This window comes from Schistocerca piceifrons, chromosome 2 (genome assembly GCF_021461385.2).
Source record: "Schistocerca piceifrons isolate TAMUIC-IGC-003096 chromosome 2, iqSchPice1.1, whole genome shotgun sequence".
Classification (NCBI taxonomy): domain Eukaryota; kingdom Metazoa; phylum Arthropoda; class Insecta; order Orthoptera; family Acrididae; genus Schistocerca; species Schistocerca piceifrons.
In genome coordinates this window covers 123,488,558-123,511,674 of record NC_060139.1, presented here as the reverse complement: position 1 = coordinate 123,511,674, position 23,117 = coordinate 123,488,558, and the positions used below count along the sequence as shown (strand labels likewise).

General features: G+C 40.8%; 1 protein-coding gene across 1 annotated transcript in view; it reads right to left on the bottom strand.

Annotated features, from left to right (window-relative positions):
* Positions 1-1,724: 1,724 nt before the first annotated feature.
* The window catches only part of LOC124776414 (cAMP-dependent protein kinase catalytic subunit 3-like), a 303,144-nt gene continuing 281,751 nt past the window's right edge, over positions 1,725-23,117 (bottom strand). Inside the window, exons 4-8 of the mRNA XM_047251402.1 lie at positions 13,308-13,461; positions 8,351-8,442; positions 8,079-8,260; positions 7,141-7,218; positions 1,725-3,390 (exon numbers count right to left, since the gene is read on the bottom strand). Of these exons, the coding sequence (XP_047107358.1) occupies positions 3,265-3,390; positions 7,141-7,218; positions 8,079-8,260; positions 8,351-8,442; positions 13,308-13,461 (632 nt within the window). The 3' untranslated portion in view covers positions 1,725-3,264. The remainder of the gene's footprint in view (positions 3,391-7,140; positions 7,219-8,078; positions 8,261-8,350; positions 8,443-13,307; positions 13,462-23,117) is intronic.

Below are 23,117 nucleotides of genomic sequence, written 5' to 3'. Positions count from 1 at the left end.
CATGTGCAGCTATGTTTTTGAAGTAGTTAACTACAATTACATTTAACACTTGTACGTAAATTTTGGTTCATGTGTGGTTATATTTTTGAAGGAAGTAAACATAAATTACCCTGGAATTCTCGAATTGCAGTACTATACATACAAACTGAATTCTGTTGTCACCAAATGTTATTCCGATATGGGTTCTTTTTGAAGAGTTGGAATCATCAAGAATTTTTATATGTAACTTGCAACTTTAGTTGCTTAGAAATCTCTATTACATTATTATGCAAAACCTGATCTGAAAATAAAGCATTGTTTTACCTTGTCTGGAAACTTCAGTGGAGACTTAAAGCAATGTTAAGTGGGAAATCCCTTACACATTTCTTGTCAACTAGTAACACAATGAATTAGTGGTTAGATATTTATGATGTAATCAGTTATGGACTGTAGTATTAACTTCTCTTTCGAGCATGTTTCTGAGAAGCTGTAGCCCGCATCTCGTGGTCGTGCGGTAGCGTTCTCGTTTCCCACGCCCGGGTTCCCGGGTTCGATTCCCGGCGGGGTCAGGGATTTTCTCTGCCTCGTGATGGCTGGGTGTTGTGCGATGTCCTTAGGTTGGTTAGGTTTACATAGTTCTAAGTTCTAGGGGACTGATGACCATAGATGTTAAGTCCCATAGTGCTCAGAGCCATTTGAACCATTTGAGAAGCTGTATCCTCACTGTAAGCTCAGAAGCACTATTAAAGGTGTTTACATATATATGTTTTAAGGTCAGGTTTTTGAAAAGTTTGTGCGGCATACTCGTAAGACAGTACATGAAGTGTTTGTGAAGCCCCATTTTTGTTTAAAATGAAGCTTCAGATATTTACCTTTGCCAAATACTCACTTCATTTTTTTCCATTTTAATTCACATTAGCCCTAATTAGTAACATTATTTAAAAAATAGCTGTTGACAGTTTACAGAAAGTGACTTTTGGTGTATATTTAACTAATGAAATGAAAACTACTTTCGTGAGATATAAAATCATTTAAGTATAATATAGTTCTTGAAATCCATAAAATGATGAATGTTGATATCTGGTGATGCCTTTCAATGAAACTACAATGCAACTTCTCCACAATGATGCTTTTTGAGTTTAACTACTTCAATCTTTGCAAACACTTCTTGATGAGTTGTATCTCAACATATCCAGTGTTATGGATCAAAAAGTTATGAGAATGGAACCGAATTTGTATTTGTACTAGTACTAAAAGAACACTAGCTTCACCATTCAAAATCACTTGTTAATGTGTTTGCCTACTTTTCACTATAGTTCTCATGGAAGATGATGCCTAACCTCACAACTGCATGTCACTTAACTGCTTATGACAAACAACGAAGTGGCACAGATAAATTCACTCAATTCATATTTTGTAGTACCATTTGTAGATACCAAACTCATTTCATTTACATGAAATTAAATATTGCCTATAGTGTTCTAACATATTGTGATGATAATTTTAGGCTAGCTCATGTTTGTCATCTCTATACTTTGCTTTATTAATTTTAAAAAAGTAAGGTTCATAAATAGGAAATTCTTCATAGGTATTACAAAGATTGTAAAAAAACTGTCATTTTCCATTAATACATGGACAGGGGCATCTCCAGTGACTGTTTATATGTAGATTTGGCAATTTTGTTTTAAGGAAAAGTGAGAGCACAGGTATTGCTTCACAACAGCAGCACCAACAACAAAATAAACTCTATATATAAACAACATTTATTTACATAATTTTTACATAAATGTCCTCTCAAATTAATTTACTTTCTCAACTTTGTACTTTTTCAAAAAATTAGTTTCTGTTCTTTAGAATTTATAAACATTAATTATCTAACATACTGATTTATGCACTGCATAATGGAAACACAACAGCATTCTAATTTTTTCTGGATTCACCTGCTTTTCCTTGGTTTGTCCGGTCACAGAATTGTTTCTTCTCATTAATATTTCAGACATATCCTCTAAACTTTAAAAGACTAGAATTACTTTCTTGTCATATGCAGTAATTAGTGCTTAATTTGTCATTTTACAAGCAAAACCCTCCAAAAATTATTCTGCAGTTATTGTCCCAAACATACACTAAACAATAAAATGTTCAAGATACTGACAGTTCTCATAATAAAGTGTACCTCAATTAATTACTGTTACAGTGGAAAAAGATTCTAAATATATAAAAGGAAAGACCAACATAACTAGACTGATTGGTAAACTTACTTTCTTGCCAGGAAATTGTTGCTAACCAAGTATGAGAATTTGTTTTTCTTATCATTTTCTTTCAGTACCATGTGAAAGTCTTAGAAGGTGGGTAATGGGGTTGGGAATGTCAAGCAAAGTATTTGTAAAACTGGCTGTTACAGAAATCATCTTTGTCACATACTTACTAATTAAACTTTAATAGTGTCATCAAGTGTACACCAAATCTGTAGAAAAACTGTAATTAGAACCCTGTCAGAAAACACAATAAGTACGCAGCTTGATTCTCTCATATAGGAAACCCATTTCAACACTGCAACACATTTTCATGCTCAAAGACATATAACAGATGAAACTATTAATTAGTGTCACAGGCATGAACACCAGCTGTAGTTCTGAAATCAGCCAGCAAAACATGTTACAAAACATTAAACATATTAATCCCATTTCCTTAGCAGAAAAAAGCAACCACAGAATTTTAACAGTATTTACTAGCAGTCAGTGTCCTAAATGTGCCAGTAAATCTGGTTGTCAGTATTTTTATCTTTGCTGAAAAAAATATCTGATGAATCACATGACATGTGATATTGGATCAAAACAGTCTTTGTGATGACAGGTATCATACCTCTGTTAAAGCACACAAAACCACTTCAGAGAATAGCTATTAATCTCTGAACAAGCAAAGCAATGGTTCAAGCAGAAGCTGCATATAGCTCCCCTTTAATTATATATATGTTCTATAAATAAAATTCTGAACACAAGCAACTCATTGATTCCTGCATCTTGGCTAGGAATACCCACTAAGCTAAAGTTGGAAGGTGCCACGTATATATCATATTAGGTACAGCATCGTGGTAGCCACCTCCACCTCTATCACAACAGATGCACTTGATGAGGAAATAGACGAACAGAGACTCAGGGGCGATAACGGCGTCCCTATAATTTAAGCAGCTGAAGGCACACATTTGTGTGCCACATAAGTCTTGGTGTTCTGAAGATAATTTACACACACATTGTCACACACACACGAGCATGTCACTGCAGAGGTTCAGAAGTCATCGAAGAGCTTCTGATCAGCCTCGGCTACGCTGGGCGCTGCTTTCCAGTCAGCCTCAGGGTACTCATCAAAGTTCCGCGTGTCCCCGTCATAGCTGATGCGAGGCACGATAGGTGGCTGTGAAAGGATGTGGCAGCAAGTTAGTTAACATTGTGAAACACATTTTTAGTTATTTTAGTTATTAATGCTTATTCATGTGATGGGAACAGAACACATCAAAACTTATCAAGCAAATAATGAAATTATACCAACAACCAGACACTGGAATATAGGTTCCAAACAGTGATGTCTCTCACAGCTCTAACGCCCCCATAAATTCCTGTATCACATACATAACTGACATGTATCTATTCCGTAACTTCTTCCTCTTGTGGATATATATTTTGGCTACTTAAATCAAAAGACACAATCAACACACTGTTTTCTTCATACCCTTATCAACAATTAGAACATCTGGTGTCTATACTCCTCCATCAACACTGATGAGATAATCGATTACTACATTTGAAAACAAATTTGGGTCTTTCTCACAAAACACACGCTTAAACCAAGTACCCCTGTGTCAGAGGACTAGAGGAATCGCAATACAGGGTGCACATAAAGTGCACAAACACTTTCAATTATTTATTGCACAAGAACCAAACATTGTACAGGTATCACAAATAGGTCATTTTGAAGAGAAACCCTGAAACGATTTTTCATGTAGACTGCCACAGCGTAGTTTGGTAATTTGCTGATAGTCAGCACTAGTTGCAAACATGGTGAGTTCAGGTGTCGGGCGAGCTTTCTGTGTGTTGCGAGTTTGACAAAAACAAGTGTGCTACAGCTGTTTAACAGATGTTTAGAACCAAGTACGTAAGAAGCCACCAACAATGAAGGCCATTTACCACTGCCACAACAAATTCATTACCACTGGCACAACAAATTAATTACGACGGGTTGGTTGTCCCCAGCAAAGAGAAGTGGATGATCCAGTGTGAGTAAAGTGAATCTGGAGTGCATACGAGAGACATTCATAAGGAGTCCAAAGAAACTGGTGTGCCGTGCATCCCGTGAACTCAAAATGGCTCCAATGACTGTGTGGAAAGTCATGTGACAGAAGCTGTCTATGAAACCATTCAAATTGGAGCTTGTGCAGAAGCTCAATGATGACGATAGAGACATGTATTTTGAGTTTTGTTTGTAGCTCCTACAACTGAATGGGGATGGTGATGCCATTGTTGATTGCTTAATTTTTAGCAACGAAGCCACATTTCACACTATCAGGAAAGTGAACAGGCATAATAGTTGAATCTGGGGCACAAAGCATCCACACTAATGCACTGAATTTGAGCATGATTCCCTAAACTTAAATGGTTTTTGTGCCTTGTCACGTCAGAAACTGTACGGGCCGTTCTTCTTCGCTCAGAGCACTGTCACTGGATATTCCTACTTGGACACATCACAGCAATGGCTGATGCCTCAAAGGCAATCAGACTCTCTGTTCATCTTTCAACAGGATGGGGCTCTACCCCAATTTCATCGTGAAGTTCGTGCGTACCTGAAACAGAGCTGCTGCATCAATGGATTGGCCATGCTACAGAAGGGGACAGCTGTTTCATGACACGTCCTCCCCGATCACCAGATCTCATTCCATGCGACATTTTCCTGTGGGGATACATTAAAGATCTGGTGTATGTGCCGCCTCTACCAAGTGATGTAGCACAGCTCCAGGAGAGAATATGGAAAGCAACTGCCACAGTCGACAATGACGTTCTGGGATGGGCATGGCAAGAATTCGATCGATTACCCATTGACGTCTGCCGAATCTCTCATGGCTCGCATGTAGAATGTTTGTAAAAAAAAACCCTTCTGAGTTTCTCTCCAAAATGCAATATGTATGACATCTGTACAATGTTTAGTTCTTGTGCAACAAATAATTGAAAGTGTTCCCAGACATCATGTACACCCTGTATTATGTGGACACTTAAATATGGTAGTTTTATGTGGAAGGTGATTTGAGGTATGGTTTCACGAGATACTGCTAGACACTGGGGCTAAACTGTGATGCTGCCAGCTTAAGCAATCAATGGATGTTCCCAAATGCTTTGTGTACTGAGGTGAGGATCCAAAGTGAATCCTGGGTCTCATACCAACCCCAAAAAGCAAAAGCACCTGTATTAATTACTGATATAAGCAAATTTGTATGAATATATTTTATTATATTATATGATTATTATTAAATTCCTAGGCTCCTGCACCATGTTAAATATTGGTGTGACAGTATGTTATATAAAGGGGGTGGGGAGACATGACACAATCGCCACCCCCCACCCAAAATTCCTCCCTGGATGTGTGTGTGTGTGTGTGTGTGTGTACTCTGCTTTACTTCTAGTTGTGTGTTGCTAGTTCTCTTTTCCTATTTTGAAATGTGTGAAGAGACTAATCCTGGTTCATCATATGGTTCAAATACATCTCTTTAAACACTAGCATATAGCTATGTCCCTGTAATCATGTGCCAGCTATGTTTTCAGGAGCACAAATCATGGATGTAGCTTGCTAGCCCTGTGAGATGAAGGTTGAGCTCATTCCTCCTGCCCTTCCCCCCCCCCCCCCCCCCCCCACGGGTGGTTTGAATTCGTGTTTGTTTGTGCTCACAGCTGACTGCCACAATACAGTGTCTGCACTGCAATACACTAATGATTTATGATTTTTAAGAACAGAAGCTCAGACACAATTTCTAGAACACCACTCAATTCACATTAATTAGTATCTCATAATTGTTAATTGAGGCCTTACCATTAAATTCCTTTTCCTTCACGTTATATTTCGGCAAAGTTTTGTAAATTGAGAGGTGAAAAACTCACCAGCATAAATAATCCAAATAAACAACAGCCTTGGTAGCATATGATAGATTTCTTATTATCATAAAAATATTTGTCTCAATAAATTTTGTAACTAGCCTCTTCTATACCCATTTATCAGTCACAAACCTCCATTCACTCTGTTATCTTGTTTATCTCATCCCTACTGTTGTGGTATACCAATTAACATACTCCTATCACTTAACAATTCTCATTGATGTGTCATAACTGCATGTCAAACAATGCCAACTAGGGTCTAGAGTAGTAATATAAAGATTTCTACTGCTGATCAGGGCTATGTTTTTTTTTTTTTTTTTTTTTTTTGAGGTACATTATGTGACTTTTACCTAGTACCATGTTTTCATATTAAAAATTTAATTTGTGTTCCATGTTAATAAAGACACACATCAATTTACACGTAGCTTCACATACTACCAGAACACAAGATAGACGACCACAAACGGTCAACTAATAAGGCTCTGTTATGTTCAAATCATCCTTGCTTTCATATATTCTAGTAAGTGTTACAGTAACATAGCTCCTTTAATAATATGGAAACTGCTTTCTCAAAGCAGTACAGTTCCACATAGAACATCCCGTTCATATAATCTAATTGCAACAAATATTTATTTTAAGTAATAACAAGAATGATGAACTCGAGTACTGTATATTTCGGCTTTAAATGAAGCTACTGTAGATAAAAACATTCTTTCAGTTTTGGTTTTCTACCCAGAACGCTATTTTAATTATCCTTGTGGAAACACTAAAAATTTTGTATGCATGATGTATTCTGTTACGCCCATTTTCGCAAGGTCCTTAGTTATCTTATTCACATATATCTACTTTTACCCTTTTAAAGGCGACTGAAAATTCGTTTTTTAGGTTTATTCCACATTCACTAAGTTTGTAAAGCGTAACTGAACTTACTCTGATACTACCACGTGGCAATATTGCTGTCGCTCATCATACAAACCTGTGGCCATGACAGAATTGTAATTCAACTAATGTTGTAAGACGCACTTACCTTCAATTTCCTATAGAAAACGTCTTGCCACTCAATTCCTTTGAACCACCTGTGCCTCTTTACATCATCTGCTCCATTCTGTAACAAATTGTAGGTTTCTTTTTTGTAAAATTGAATATATTATTAGTATGTCTTTATATAGACCGCACTAAAATCGTACGGCAGTAACACACAAACTTCACAAAGTAACTACTTAATCTTTACTGACGTTTCTAGCTCGTTTTTCTACAGGTCTGTTATTTTGAGAGTAGAGTAAAGTCAATCCTAACGATTTTAGTTGATGTAGTTGATGTCACTCCTATTTCTTAAACTGATAGAATACTCTAGTCAATTAAATGGAGCGACATACGCTCACCACAGAAAAAGACAAAATTTTTAATTTCTCTACGATGAATTACGGTAAACTTTTTTCCACCTCAAAAATACTTATTGATCTAGAGGTCTACTTGAATGCAATTCTAACTAATATTCGAGGAGCACTAAACTCGGAAACTAACTCGCTGCACAACAACGCGCGAACAGCTGATGCAGTTTCTCAGGCTAGAATTCCTGGCGCATCTATCGTTTAAGTTCATACCTGGCAGTAAGCTACTTTTCATGGTTTACAACTTTGAAAGCGTAAGCGGGAAAAAAGACCTTTCCAAACAAAGACCAGGTACTTGGGGAGATGATGTAGCCGAGAGACTATACCGAATAAATTTTAGACGCTGACATAAAAAAGGCAGCATTGAAACTCACACGTAATTTTTTTATTATTTATGATCATATGGAAAGGTGACTAGCGTTATAATATAAACAGACGGTATGTCAAGACAAAAGTGTAAAATATACTATCTGAACCTTTTATCTTTACTTTCCGGTTGATCCGCTCACAATGAAAAGCTCTAACACGAGTAAGAAGTACTGCGTAGTTGCATGTAGAACAATAAGGTACTAACCTTCATGTTTCCCAGTCTTTTAGTTCTGTCTTGGACTAGCAGCTTCTTAATGAGATCTTTGGCTACTGGGTCTAGGTGACGAGGCCATTCTATTTTACCAGCAAGAATTTTTTCATATATTCCAAAAGGGTTGTCGTCGAAAAACGGTGGATAGCCTGCCAGCATCTCGTAGATAAGTACTCCTGAGAAACAAAAATTAGACCAGTCAGTCTCGTGCCTCAGGACACCTACCCTGTGACCCCATGTAACAAACAAGCGGCTGATGACCTCACCTAGAGCCCACCAGTCGACGGCCTTGTTGTGCCCCTTGGACTGGATGATCTCGGGGGCGAGGTATTCCGGCGTGCCGCACAGCGTCCACGTCCTACGACAGAACACAATCAGAACACGTCGCTACCAGAAGCAACTTCTCAGTCACATTCCCCACTTCTCTCAGTCCAATCTAAGGAGGCGAATACGGCAAGTTGCCTAGAAACTTTACTCAATGAAAGAAGGTTGAAAATAAGTGACCTGTGTCTCTGTTTATCCGTAGATTCGCAACCGTTTCTGAAAAAACGACTGTCAAAGTTTTCGAGGTACTTGGTGCGCTTCATGGCGCTGCATCCTCAGTCGAAATGGTGGCACAGTGGTAGCGTCGCGACATCTTAATTTGGCGCTCCGTGTTCAAAATCCGATTATTACTTTTATTTTTGTTTTTCATTTGTATACCATTGTCTGTAGAAGGTTACTACACAAAAGTTTTCCGGTGTATATTGATATGACGTCGTCGTTACTAGTCTACTAACTGTACCTCAGATGAATGAACTTTAAGAAAAGAGGAGAGCAAATTATCTGATATTATTTTAGGTGAAATTCCATAGTGTATCTTGATGATTCCGAATCAACTGCAAGGGCCATTTTGCGGAAAAGTGATCAGTTATGCGTCGTTTGCCGCGAAATTATTGCCAACGCAGGAAATCTTCACCATTGTTAATGACGTTTTTTTTTCTTGAGTTAGAGCCGGCCGGAGTGGCCGTGCGGTTCTAGGCGCTACAGTCTGGAACCGAGCGACCGCTACGGTCGCAGGTTCGAATCCTGCCTCGGGCATGGATGTGTGTGATGTCCTTAGGTTAGTTAGGTTTAAGTAGTTCTAAGTTCTAGGCGACTGATGACCTCATAAGTTAAGTCGCATAGTGCTCAGAGCCATTTGAACCATTTTTTTCTAGAGTTAGATCCATACGCAGAAACGTGACTGTGGCAAATCCGACTTCATGTTGTTCGGAATATCTGTGTTTATAGATCATCCAAGAGAATGCATCAAATCTTCCTGAAGACTAAACATATGAATAAAATGTAAGAATTAATGTAAAATTTCATATGCGAATGAAACATCAGAATACGAAAATTTAAAAAGATGACAACCCCTCGACGAGAGAGAGAGAGAGAGAGAGAGAGAGAGAGAGAGAGAGAGTGTAATCCAGTTGTAATTTTACAATTAATATGAAACCCTTGTATCCCGTAAGTTAATAAGAAAGATTCGTGTCATAACCTCCGACGGACATAGATAGTTATCGAAAACAAAAGTAAAAAAGAATAGGGTTTCAAATTAAATAAAATTAAGAATCCATGACGCTAACCACTGACGCATCATTTCGTCTGTGGATATCGCGCGTTGAAAGGCACATCAAGTACTTCGAGAATACATGGAAAACTTTGACCGACGTTTTTCAGAAACGGTCGAGTACCTATGGGTACGCCGAGACACGTGTTCGCTTATTTTGACCCCTCTTTAGTGAGCGCAGTTCTTGGGAAGTCGAGTGATAGCACTTGCAGTTTTCTCCTCGTAAGCAACGCCATGCTAGGTTACACAATTTACTACCAGGCCAATTTTAGTTACAGATAATGTGAATACATCCATGTAGAAAATGAGTGACATAAAGTGCAAAATGGCTTCCGAAGAATGGCTAGAAAACAAATTTCAGGCAGTAGATGAATGGGCAGCTATGAGAAAGATAGATGCAACCTATAGGAAAATTAAGGATACCTTCGGGGAGAAGAGAAGCAAGTGTCTGAATATCAAGAGATCGCAAATGAAAAACCAGTACTAAGCCAAGAAGTGCGAGCTGAAAGGTGGAAGGAATATACAGTGTATCCACATAAGGGAAATAAACTTAAGAATAATTTTATAGAAATAGAGGAAGAAGATGGAGGTGAGATGGGAGATATGACACTGCGAGAATAATTTGACAGAGCACTGAAATACTGAAAATAAGGCTAGTCGAGGAGGTGACATTTTCTCAAAATTACTGACATCCTACGCAGAGTCAGCAAAAACAAAATTATCTCCTCTAGTTTATAAGACATATGTGACTGAGGAAATTCCTTAGGATTTGTAATATATGTAGCTTCATCTCAATGATAGTATTGTAGCACAGGAGAGCATTTTCATTTGTATCGACACTGTAGGAAGTAACTTGGTGTGTTGAAGCAATGTAGGAGTGTACGGGTGGCAACTAGCACTGCCTACCAGCATCACTTCTGTTGGACGTATCTTGTCTGGGCTATTATCTTACCCTGACACGCTCTTGGTTTAATATAAAAATCACTCTGCAGCATGTACCTTGTAAACATTGTAGGAAAGGTGCTTTCTTCTTAAGCAGTTGTTTGGGTGCCACATGATACGGAATTGTGTGACGAACAAGAATTAACAAAAATCACGCAGTCAATGAACAGTCAGTACAGTTCACGTTTGTAACATATCTCCAATGTTAATCTGTACGCTGAGCAAGCAGTGAAGGAGTCCAAGGAAAAATCCTGGAAGTGAATCAAAGTTGAGTGTGAAGAAATAAAAACTTTGACGTTTGCCGATGACACTGTAATTCTGTCAGAGACGGCAAAAAACTTGGTAAAGCAGCTGAACGGAATGGATAGTGCCTTGGAAAGAAATTGTGAAATGAGCAACTATAAAAGTAAAACAAGAGGAACGGAATTGAGTCGAAGCAGATTAGGTGATGCTGAGGGAATCGGATTACGAAATGAGGTGCTAAAATTAGTTGGGCTTTTCTATTTGGGCAGTAAAATTTATTTTGAAGTCCTTACTTGTTAACTCCGTTTTCCCTGTTTTGATAATCTTCATTATTTTTTCACTATGTTTTAGCAACAAAATTAAACAGCCCTGTATAATACATCTTCTAAATTTCGTTAGTATCAATTTCTATTCTCAACGTTTCGTATAAATTTAAAACCAAACTTTCATCCCTTCGGTTTATCATTTTTTGACCGTCATAGTAATATGGGAATCTATTCCTGAAATACAGGGTGTTTCAAAAAGAATATATGTATTTCGTTCGCATATATTAAACTAAAAAATTATGGAAGACATAAGACTGTGAAAGCTGGGACACATATTTAGGAGTCTCTCAACTTTAGATTGCAGATCTTCAATATGCCCACCAGCGACACGAACAGCATCACATCGATACTCAAATTCCTCCCACACTCGAGTAAGCATATTCGTCACTGATCTTACAGCAGTACGGATTCGGTTCTACAACTCTTCTTGGTTTTGTGGTATTGTTGCACAAACGTTTACCTTAATGAAACCCCACAGGAAGAAGTAACAGGGCGTCAAATCCCGTACCGTAGAGGCCATCTGAGAAATGCTACGTCGCCGTCTGTTTGACGACAAATGCAAGGGCTCGGTAGAGTTTCATTCAGATATTCGCAAACTTGTCGACTCCTGTGAGCGGGAACCCCCATCTTGTCGAATGAAGTTATCCTCGTTCAGTCTTGGAAACAACAGTTTTGTAACATAGCAAGATACTGCTGCCTGCTAACGGTACTTCTATCAAAGAACGGCTGTTAATAGTTGAGTGGGATAGCCCACGAAACACGCACATGGGGTGAATCTTTCACATGTTCAGTGTGTGCATGTGGATTCTGTAGGCTTTAAATTCTAACGTTGTTTTTCTTTACTTTGCCACTAAGGTGGAAAGTCGCTTCATAAACGAAAACGACTCGTTGTGCGAAAGTATTATCACTGTCAATACTATTCTGAAGCTCATCAGAAAATGGCAAACGTATGTGTTTGTCGTCAAGACGTAGATCGTGTAGCATCTTTTAAGGTTTAATAATCAACCGACGTCTCGAAACCCGACAAATTGCTGCTGTAGGCAGCTGTAACTCTCGACTGGCATGACAAGATGATTTTGTTGGACTACGTTGGAAAGCGGTTTCAATTCGTGCGACATTTTCGTCGGAAACAAGAGAGCGGCCAGGACTCTCTTCTTTACACACACACACACACACACACACACACCCTCTGTTTACAAACTGTCGATACCACTCGGTGGATCAGTTTGGCAACTCAACCTGAAACGACTTTACAGTGTAATCACGGAATTACACTTCGCAAACTCGAGAACACACAATGATTTCTCTGGTGAGTAGCCGTGTTCTAACATGTGACGGTATTGACACAAACGCAAGACAACCGACATCAATCGGCAATGAATAAAAACCGGACAAAGCATTCGTTCCCCCAATAACTGAGCACTGGCGCAGCGATAGACAGTTTTGACAATTTAATTCTTTGCAATAGGTGTACACTTTTTGAAACTATGTATTTTTTACGTTTACTTCACCCGTTTCCGAAAGACATAGTGTTACTCAATCTCGGTCCTTTGCCTCCTCTTAATCTGCATTTATCTTTTTTTTATGTATTGGCCAATCTGAGCTTTTACTCTTTCTTCGGCGATATGTGATGTCTTTTCCTACTATTAGGTACTGCATTTCAGTATTGAAGTACTTCCGTTCAGAACATGGCGGTGGATGGGTTGTCACGGTCCCACTGCATGAACCTTGCACTCTCGACGTCACGCCATTAAGCTTCTTTTTGTTGGGTTACGTGAAGGCTCGCGTGCACACAACACCGATCAGTGACACTGCTAACCTACGTGCACGGATGAATAAACCCACGAGAACTGATGATGCTGCTATGCTGACCCCCACATGGGCAAATCTCTATTACCTCCTTTATGTTCTAGAAGTAACGAATGGGGCACCCATTAAAATTCTGCCATAACGGGAGAAAAACTGAGAGCTGCTACACTTTTCCAATAAAACAGGAAGCTCTATCTCTAACAGTTTCATAGTTATGCTTATTTGGAATGATAGCAGTACTTTGTCGACTCCACGTCTTTCCTGTCTCCGTGCTGTGGTCACTGAGAAGTCAGCGAGTTGCCAGCTTACCTGTCGGTGAGTTTCTTCGCGAAACCGAAGTCTGTGATCTTGAGGTGGCCGTCCCTGTCGAGCAGCAGGTTCTCCGGCTTGAGGTCCCTGTACACTACCGACTGGCTGTGCAGGTACTCCAGCGCCAACACGATCTCCGCCGTGTAGAAGTTGGCTGCCAAAACAGACGGAAAAACGATTCGTTTCATACTCCAGTCTCGGGAACATTAGCAGTATAAAGACACATCCGTCTAAGCAGGCGGTTAGGTGGCTAATGGGAACTGTGTGTAGTGGACAGAATGGCTCTTTAGGTTAGAGGGTCTCTGGACAGTATCAACAGGGACATAGTCTTTAAGTCAGCAGGAAAAACACGGTGTGGTGGTGGTTGATTTAGGAAACTTCGTTATTACAGCTGTAAATTGTCATCGTTTTGTGAAAAAAAGTAGGATAGAAAGAAGAATTCTAAGCGCTCACTGAAAACAATGAAGCACAAATTGCTATTGGCCGTGATACCTGAAGGACGAGATACGTTCACCCGATTTGTCTACCGAAGTATTGGGTTGGTGTACAGGTTCACGGCGTTTTTCCCTAAGTTCAATAAACAACAGACACTCTTAACAGAGACTTTAATTATCAATAATATTCTCCTTCACCATTCACAACGTTCTGCCGACGCTGGAGTAAGTTTTCGATTCCGCGACTGTAGAAATCACGTGGCTTTGAGGTGAAGAACTCTTCGAGCCATGTTGGGAGCGCATTTTCATCTGAAAAGCAAGTTCCTTGGAGATTATTCGATAGAGAACGGAAAAAGGTGAGAAATCAGAGAGCGCAAGATCAGATGATTAGGGTGGGTACGGAATGACCTCCCAATACAACTCCTGTAAAGTGGTTTTCGTCAGTCTTGCGGAATGCGGGTGGGTGTTATCGTTGAGTAGCATTACTTCAAGCTGTCTTCCTGGTCGTTGTTCTTGGACTGCGTCTGCGATACGTCTCAGTTGTTGACAATAAATGTCAACAGTGATGGTTACGCCTCGTGGGAGCAATTCGTAGTACACCAAACCTCCGCTGTTCCACCAGATGCATAACATTATCTTTTGTGGATACGGACAAATCTTTATGCGGGGAGCTGATGCTTCGTTTGGTCTCAACCATTCCTTTCTTTTTCATATGTTTGCGTAACACCATTTCTCGTGACTAGAAATGATACACAGTAGGGACGGTGATGTTCACGAGCCAATTAATGAAGAGCAAACAGCTAAGCGCATATGGTCACTCGCGGACTTGTGATTTTGGCTTAGAGCATTCGGTAACTATATACCTGATTTGTGGACTTTCTTCACTGCGTCCAGATGTCCCACGATTATGCAATGTTCACAGTTCATCACATTTTCCACTTCTCGACAACACCGACTTGGATCATTGTGAAGTAATCTTCGACAAACCCGAAAGTCTTCTTGAACCTGGGGAGTCACTAAAGTCAAAACGATCCTCCTTAAATGGGAAAACTATTTTTTTGCCAATGGAATTATTCCCAACCACGGCGCCAATGTTTCTGGCTACCTCCGCTGCTGTCAACCTTCTGCTGAAGTCAAAAGGAAGAGTACGTCGGAAATGTTCCGATTTATCCATTTGGTCCATTTTGTAGCACCCACAGCGCCGTTCACTACCTCTAAACGATAGAAAAAAACAATATGTAAACTCAAATATCAACAGTGAGCTAAATGATAATCGATAAACAAACCCATAACAACTGGAATACAAACACGCAACACAAAAACGCTACGAACTTATACACTAACCTAACACGGAACGGCGTTCAGAACGGACACGCTAAATTCAGCTGATGGTGGTGTGTTTGTTACTGTAGCTCGCGGAGCCCGGTACTTACCCTGTGCTGAAATTGAAGTAGCTGTAAGGCAGTATGCGTGGAGGTTATGCCCGACAACGGGGCTTAAATTTGTGCCAACTCTGAACGTATTTTCCATCCACGGATACTAGGTAGTTTATAGATTATGAGTTTCAAACATACTGATTTATTAAAAAGGTTAGGACTGTTAAGTTGCTTTCCCTAAAATTATTTTAGCTTGCGTCTTGTATCTACCGAGAAAATTGTGAAGAAGTAACTATGTAACTGCTTAAAACTGTATCTGGATTTAAATTCTAATATCACCATAATTAGATGAGAGTTTCCTGTGTATGAACGCTGATGCGTTTTTTGTTGGATTCACTGAAAAAAATGTTGATTTAGCAATGTGTTTTTGATGGAAAGCAATTTGGAAGAAATTTATCACACGCACCTCGATCTAGCCTTCATTTTCATTTAACCCGTTTAAAATTAATAATTATCACCTTTTACGCCCCCCCCCCCCCCCCCCTCCTGACTCGGATGATGTAGCTGGAGAAAGGTTGAAGGAAGATGTGTGTCCCATTTCGAATAGGTACCAGACAATCACAATAACTGTTGGTGGAAGGCTAAAACATCGTCCGAAATTTTACTAAATGCTCTCTCCGAACGTTATTTTCAGAAATTGGTTCAGTAGCTTGCACGGCAAACGATCCCACAATAGAGCGTGTCATGAAGAATATTGATATTAGCGACCGCAAGGTCCTTGTAGCCATATTTATTACGTTAACATCCGAATGCACTTACGGGTGTAAGTGCTGACATTTCTCTTGGTGACTGACGACGGTGTACTGAACAATATTACATCATCATATTTACGTCATTTGCGGACTAGTAATTATAGCTATTACAAGTCGTATATTTTTTGTTGGGTAGTACATCCAAGCACATGTGGCAAGATCAAGTCATTAATGCTTATTTTCCGCTGCACAACAGGTCAGGTGTTTAAGAGTGGAGACGTGGACGCGAAATGGTTAGTCTGTACTGAAAGGCGTAGTCCACTTAGTCGTGCAAGTTACGGCCGTGCAGAAAGCATCAGGTCGTAAAGTTTGTATCGTATTAGTGGGAAGACTGCGACCTAGGGAAAAGCAGATACAAACACACTTGACACCTTCCTAAAAGACGGTCTCCATTCCTTTCTAACACGTAAGCATCTCCAAATATGGCTTGGACTCAAAGAAATAGTGTTGACGGAAACAGTTTTATACCAAACTATTTAATAACAGACGAATCAGATCCCAAAGGAAGAAAAGAAGATTGGGTTTGACGTCCCGTCGACAGCGCTATCATCAGAGACGCAGCACAGGCTCTGACTGTGTCAGGGATGGGGAATGAAATCGGCCGTGACCTGTGAAAGGAACCATCCTTGGAATTTACCTGGAAAGATTTAGGGACATCCCGGAAAACCTGTGGTGTCACCGCCAGAGACCACACTTGCTAGGTGGTAGCCTTAAAATCGGCCGCGGTCCGTTAGTATACATCGGACCCGCGTGTCGCCACTATCAGTGATTGCAGACTGAGCGCCGCCAAACGGCAGGTCTAGAGAGACTTCCTAGCACTCGCCCCAGTTGTACAGCCGACTTTGCTAGCGATGGTTCACTGACAAATTACGCTCTCATTTGCCGAGACGATAGTTAGCATAGCCTTCAGCTACGTCATTTGCTACGACCTAGCAAGGCGCCATTACCAGTCACTATTGATGCTATAAAACATGTACCGTCAAGAGCGATGTTCACCAATAATGGATTAAAGTTAAGTGTTCCAGAAGATACGTACGTTTTTTGCTATGTATAATTACTTTGTCCTGTTCCAGACCTCACGCCAGCCTACGTGAGCTTAAACGCGTGCCTTTCGGCTTCCTATCATAGTGGATTGGCTGTCTTGCCAGTCCACAACAAAACCTAAATCCTCTCAGAGATTGGAACGGTTTTCAGATGCTCGAAATTTCGCGCGAGACGCTTTTTCGTAGTTTCCACAACAATACACCGCCTCGAAATCTGACAGGAAATCCAAAGAGCTCCTGATCGTATGTTATCTATCGCAGCGACAAGACACATTAACTGCATAATGGTCTGCAATGTTACCAACGGTAGTCACTGAAGTAGGGCTTTTAAACATGATTTTCCGAAAGTCTTTCGCCAAATAAGGTACAGTAAATATTCCAGAATTAGAATAAAGAACAGCTGCCATCATGAGTAATTTGGAAGTAGATACCGTTGGTGTACCTGAGCAACTTTGGTCAATAAAGGTGGCTTAATTTTTAGCAGTTTTATACATCCGCTCGGAAGACGAATGATACGTACCTGAAGATTCGAAAGTTAAACTGGTCACACCAATACGAAGGAACGGAAATAGAAGTAATCCGCTGGATTATAGATCCATATCATTGACATCGATTTGTAGAAGGATTTTGGAACTATATATATATATATATATATTATGAAATACCTCCACGAAAACTACCTACTGCCGCGCAGCCAGCTCAGATTTAGAAAATATCATTCCTGAGACACACAACTGCCACTGTATCACAGTTTGTGTTACTGACTGGGGACCTGAAATTAGTTTCGTATTTCTAAATTTTCTGAAGGCTATTGCAACCGTTCCTTGGAAGCTGTTTCTAATCAATTTGTGTGCCTGTGGAGTAACGTCTCATCTGTGCGAGTTGATTCATGATTTCCTATAAGAAAGGTTACAGTTCGCAGTACTTGACGGTAAGTCATCAAGCGAACCTAAGTGATATACGGGGTTCCCATGGGAAATGTTTCTGGCCTTCTGCTGTTCTCTACATCTACGTGATTACTCTGCTACTCACGATAAAGTGCCTGGCAGAGGGGTTCAGTGAACCATCTTCAAGCTGTCTCTCTACCGTTCCACCCTCTAACGGCGCGCGGGAGAAACGAGCACTTAAATTTTTCTGTGCGAGCCCTGATTTCTCTTATTTTATCTGATGATCATTTCTCCCTATGTGGGTGGGTGCCAACAGAATGTTTTCGCAATCCGAGGAGAAAACTGGTGATTGAAATTTCAATGGAAGATCCCGTCGCAACGGAAAACGCCTTTATTTTCATGATTGCCACTCCAGTTCACGTATCATGTCTGTGACACTATCTCCCCTATTTCGCGATAATACAAAACGAGCCGCCCTTCTTTGTACTTTTTCGATGTCATCCGTCAGTCCCACCTGATGCAGATCCCACATCGCACAGCGATACTCCAGAATAGGGCGGACAAGCGTGGTGTAAGCAGTCTATTTAGTACACCTGTTGCACCTCCTAAGTGTTCTGCCAATTAATCGAAGTCTTTTCTTTGTTATACCCACAACATTATCTATGTGATCGTTCCAATTTAGAGTAATTGTAATCCCTAACTATTTAGCTCAATTTACTTCCTTCTGATTTGTGTGACTTATCGCGTAATCAAAATTTAGTGGAGTTCTTTTAGTACTCATGTGAATAACTTCACACTTTTCTTTATTTAGGGTCAATTGCCACTTTTTGCACCATACAGGTATCTTATATAAATCATTTTGCAATTCGTTTTGGTCATGTGATGACTTTACAACATGGTAAATGACAGCGTCATCTGCAAACAATCTAAGACGGCTAGTCAGATGTCTCCTGTGTCGTTAATATAGATCAGGAACAACAGAGGGCCTGTAACACTTCCTTGGGGAACGCCGAATATTACTTCTGTTTTACTCGATGACTTTCCGTCTATTACTACGAACTGTGAGCTTTCTGACAGGAAATCACGAATCCAGCTGCAAAACTGAGGCGATATTCCATAGGCACGCAGTTTGCTTAGAAGACGCTTGTGAGGAACGGTGTCGAAAGCCTTCTGGAAATCTAAAAATATGGAATCAATGTGACATCCCCTGTCGATAGCACTCATTACTTCATGAGTATACACTGGACTCGCATTCGGGAGGACGACGGTTCAATCCCGTCTCCGGCCATCCTGATTTAGGTTTTCCGTGATTTCCCTAAATCGCTTCAGGCAAATGCCGGGATGGTCCCTTTGAAAGGGCACGGCCGATTTCCTTCCCTACCCTTCCCTCTCCCGAGCTTGCGCTCCGTCTCTAATGACCTCGTTGTCGACGGGACGTTAAACACTACTCTCATCTCATCACTTCATGAGTATGAAGAGCTAGTTGTGTTTCGCAAGAACGATATTTTCTGAATTCGTGCTGACTACGTTGCAATAAATCTTTTTCTTCGAGGTACTTCATGTTGTTCCAATACAATATATGTTCCAAAACCCTACTGCATATCGACGTTAGTGATATGGACGTGTAATTCAGCGGATTACTCCTACTTCTCTTTTTGGATATTGGTTTGACTTGAGCAATTTTCCAGTCTTTACGTACGGATCTTTCTGTGAGCGAGAGGTTGTATATAATTGCTAAATATGGAGCTACTGTATCAGCATACTCTGAGAGGAACCTGACTGGTATACAATCTGCACCGGAGGCCTTGCTTTTATTAAGTGATTTAAGCTCCTTGTTACACTGATATCTATTTCTACATTTCTCATCTCGGCAGTTGTTCTTCTTCACGAATTCAGGAATATTTATTTCGTTTTCTTTGGTGAAAGAGTTTCGGAAAACCGTGTTTAATAACTCTGTTTTAGTGGCACTGTCATCAGTGACTGCACCGTTGTTATCTCGCAGTGAAGGCATTGATTGCGTCTTGTCACTGGTGTGCTTTATGTATGACCAGAATCTCTTTGGGTTTTTTGACAGAATTTCGAGGCATAATTTCGTTATGGAAATTATTAAAAGCATCTCGCAGTGAAGTACACCCTATATTTCGAGCTTCTGCAAAACTTTGCCAGTCTTGGGGATTTTGCGTTCTTTTAAATTTGGCATGCTGTTTTCGCTGCTTTTGCAACAGCAATATGACCCGTTTTGTGAACCATGGGGGATCAGTACCCTCACTTATTGATTTATTGGTTGCTGTCGATACTATCTCTTTGAAATCATTCAACAACTTTTCTACACTTACATGATTAGATCGGAAAGAGTGAAGACTGTCGCTCAAAAAGACGTTAAGAGCATTTTTATCAGCTGTTCTTAAATAGATATACTTTACGTTTCTTTCTGATGGTTGTAGGTGTTACGGTATTCAGCCTAGCAGTAACTGTCTAGTGGTCGCCTATCCCTATATTCGTCACGATACTCACTATTTGTCCTGGATTATTTGTTGCTAAGAGATCAAGTATGCTTTCGCAACCATTTATGCTTCGAGTGGGCTCACGAAGTAATTTTTCAAAATAATTTTCTGGGATGCATTCAGTACAATTTCGGATTATGTTTTAAGCCTTCCGCCGCCTTTAAACGTATAATTGTTCCATAATGTCGATAGTAGATTGAAGTCGCCACCGACTATAATTGTGGGATACCTATTTGAAATCAAACTCAAGTTTTCTTTGAACTGTTCAGAAACTATATCTTCTGAGTCGGTGGGTCGGTAAAACGATCCAATTAACAGTTTAGTCCGAGTGTAAAGTATTGACAGCAATAAATACTCCACTACCAACTGCATTTTATCTATCCTTTTTGAACACTATTAAATCGTTTGAAAAAATTTCGGCTGAACATATTTCCGGCTTTAGCCAACTTTCTGTACCTGTAACTATTTCAGCTTCAGTGCTTTATATTAGGGCTTGAGCTCTGGTTCTTTCTCAACACAGCTACGATAATTTATGACTACAATACCAATCGTTTCTACAGCTATCTTACTGCGTTTTACCTGCTCCCTTTTAGACGGACACTCTTTTTATGGTTCCCTGAGACCACCTCACCTAAAAAACCGCCCAGTCCCTTTCACATAGCCCCCGCTACCCATGTAGTCTCTTCCTGTGTATAGTGGATACTCCTGACCTATTAAGCGGAACTCTGAAATCTGCAGCCTACACGGTCACAAAACCGCCTGAGCCTCTGATTCAGACCCTCCACTCGGCTCTGCACCAAAAGACCACAGTCGGTTCTATCGACGATGCTGCAGATGGTGAGCTCCGCCTTAATCCCGCAAGCAAGACTGGCAGTCTTTACCATTTCCGCTAGCCGCCCGAAACCAGAGAGAATCTCCTCCGATCCAAAGCGACACACGTCATTGGTACCGACATGAGCCACCACCTGTAGTTGGCCGCATCCTGTACTCTTCATGGCAACCGGAAGCACCCTTTGCACATCCGGAATGACTCCCCACGTATGCACACTGAGTGCACACTGGCCTCCGTGGCAGCCTGGTTCCTAAGGGGCCCCATTACGTGCCAAACGCTGGAGCTCCCAACTACGAGCAAACCCACCCTCTGTGAATGCCCAGACCTTGCGGGCCGAGAAGCTTCCTCTGGAACAGGGTGGACGACTGCATCCGGCTCAGAGGCATCGTCAGCCACAGATAACGAACTGGGGAGGCCCTACGATTGGCCCCACAAAGTTTTTCGCTGCCTGTCAAGACATTGGAATGACCTCCCACTCGACCACGGGTAAGGGGGTCAACTTAAGTGCACGAAGTACCTGGGGCGGCCATAGCAGTGGACCGATCGGGGGACACATGGGACGTGCTCGACGTCTCTCGCATTCCTGCGTCCGACTCCCTACAGTGATGACCCTTGGCAGCAGCCTCAAGCTGTGTGATGGAAGCCAACGCAGTACGGAGCTGTGAGGAAATGGTCGCCAACTCAGCTCGCATATGTGCACAGCAATCACAGTTCCTATCCATTACTGCAGTCACTCCTGTTTGAAGCTCTTAAAAATAGGTAACAAACGAACGGTGTACTCGCCTTATTAGCACCAACACAAGGTGCTCTGTCTAACTATGTATCCGACACCGAGCTATACTATCCAAAAATCTTAATCTACAAAAACTATTGAGGAAACACGCTGAGAAGCCCTCTTAGATTACTTGCAGATGATGATCACCGTCTAGTAAAGTCATCACAAGACTGAAACGAATTGCAAAATCATTTAGACAAGAAATTTGCATGTAGCAAAAAGTGACTTCTGACCATAAACAATAGAAAGTGTGACGCCCTCCACATGAGTACTAGAACAAACTGTTAAATTTAAGTTACACTATTAATAACACAAACCTCAAGGCTGACAATTCAACTAGATATCTACAGTTTATGATTACAAAGAATTTCAAATGGAACCATATCGTAGAAAATAATTTACTACCTCGAAACAAAGAGAGAGAGAGAGAGAGAGAGAGAGAGAGAGAGGGATATGTTAAGTGAGTTCGGGCTATCGTTAAACAAATGCGTTCTTCGGCTCCTGCCGTGTCTTTTCTTCTCAGATTAAGGCTATTATTCTGTACCGATAACTTCTCTTTGCCTGTGTAATCTTTTCGTGGCCTCCTTGGGTAATTTTACTTACCAGGTAGCAGAATTCCATTTGCCTAATTGATCGCCAGTTCTGTGGCCGTATAGGACATGTAGGTCCGATTAATGAAGACTTTGCGCAATCATATGTAAGCTACAGCTGCATAACCTAAGACACAAAAGGAACACACATCAAAAAAGTTTTACATCACCTCGGTTCCGAGAGGTCCCGAACCTGTACAGAAAATTGAAATAGAGGCCAACATAAACATCATTTCCGCCCTTTGTATTGCTCATGAAAACCACACATTGCATATTGTACCACCACACAGCGAGACCTTCAGAGGTGGTGGTCCAGATTGCTGTACACACCGGTACCTCTACCAGTAGCACGTCCTCTTGCATTGATGCATACCTGTATTCGTCGTGGCATACTACCCACAAGCTCATCAATACACTGTTGATCCAGATTGTCCCACTCCTCAACGGCAATTCGGCGTAGATCCGTCAGAGTGGTAGGTGGGTCACGTCGTCCGTAAACAGCCATTTTCAGCCTATACCAGGCATGTTCGTTGGGTTTCATGTCTGGAGAACATGCT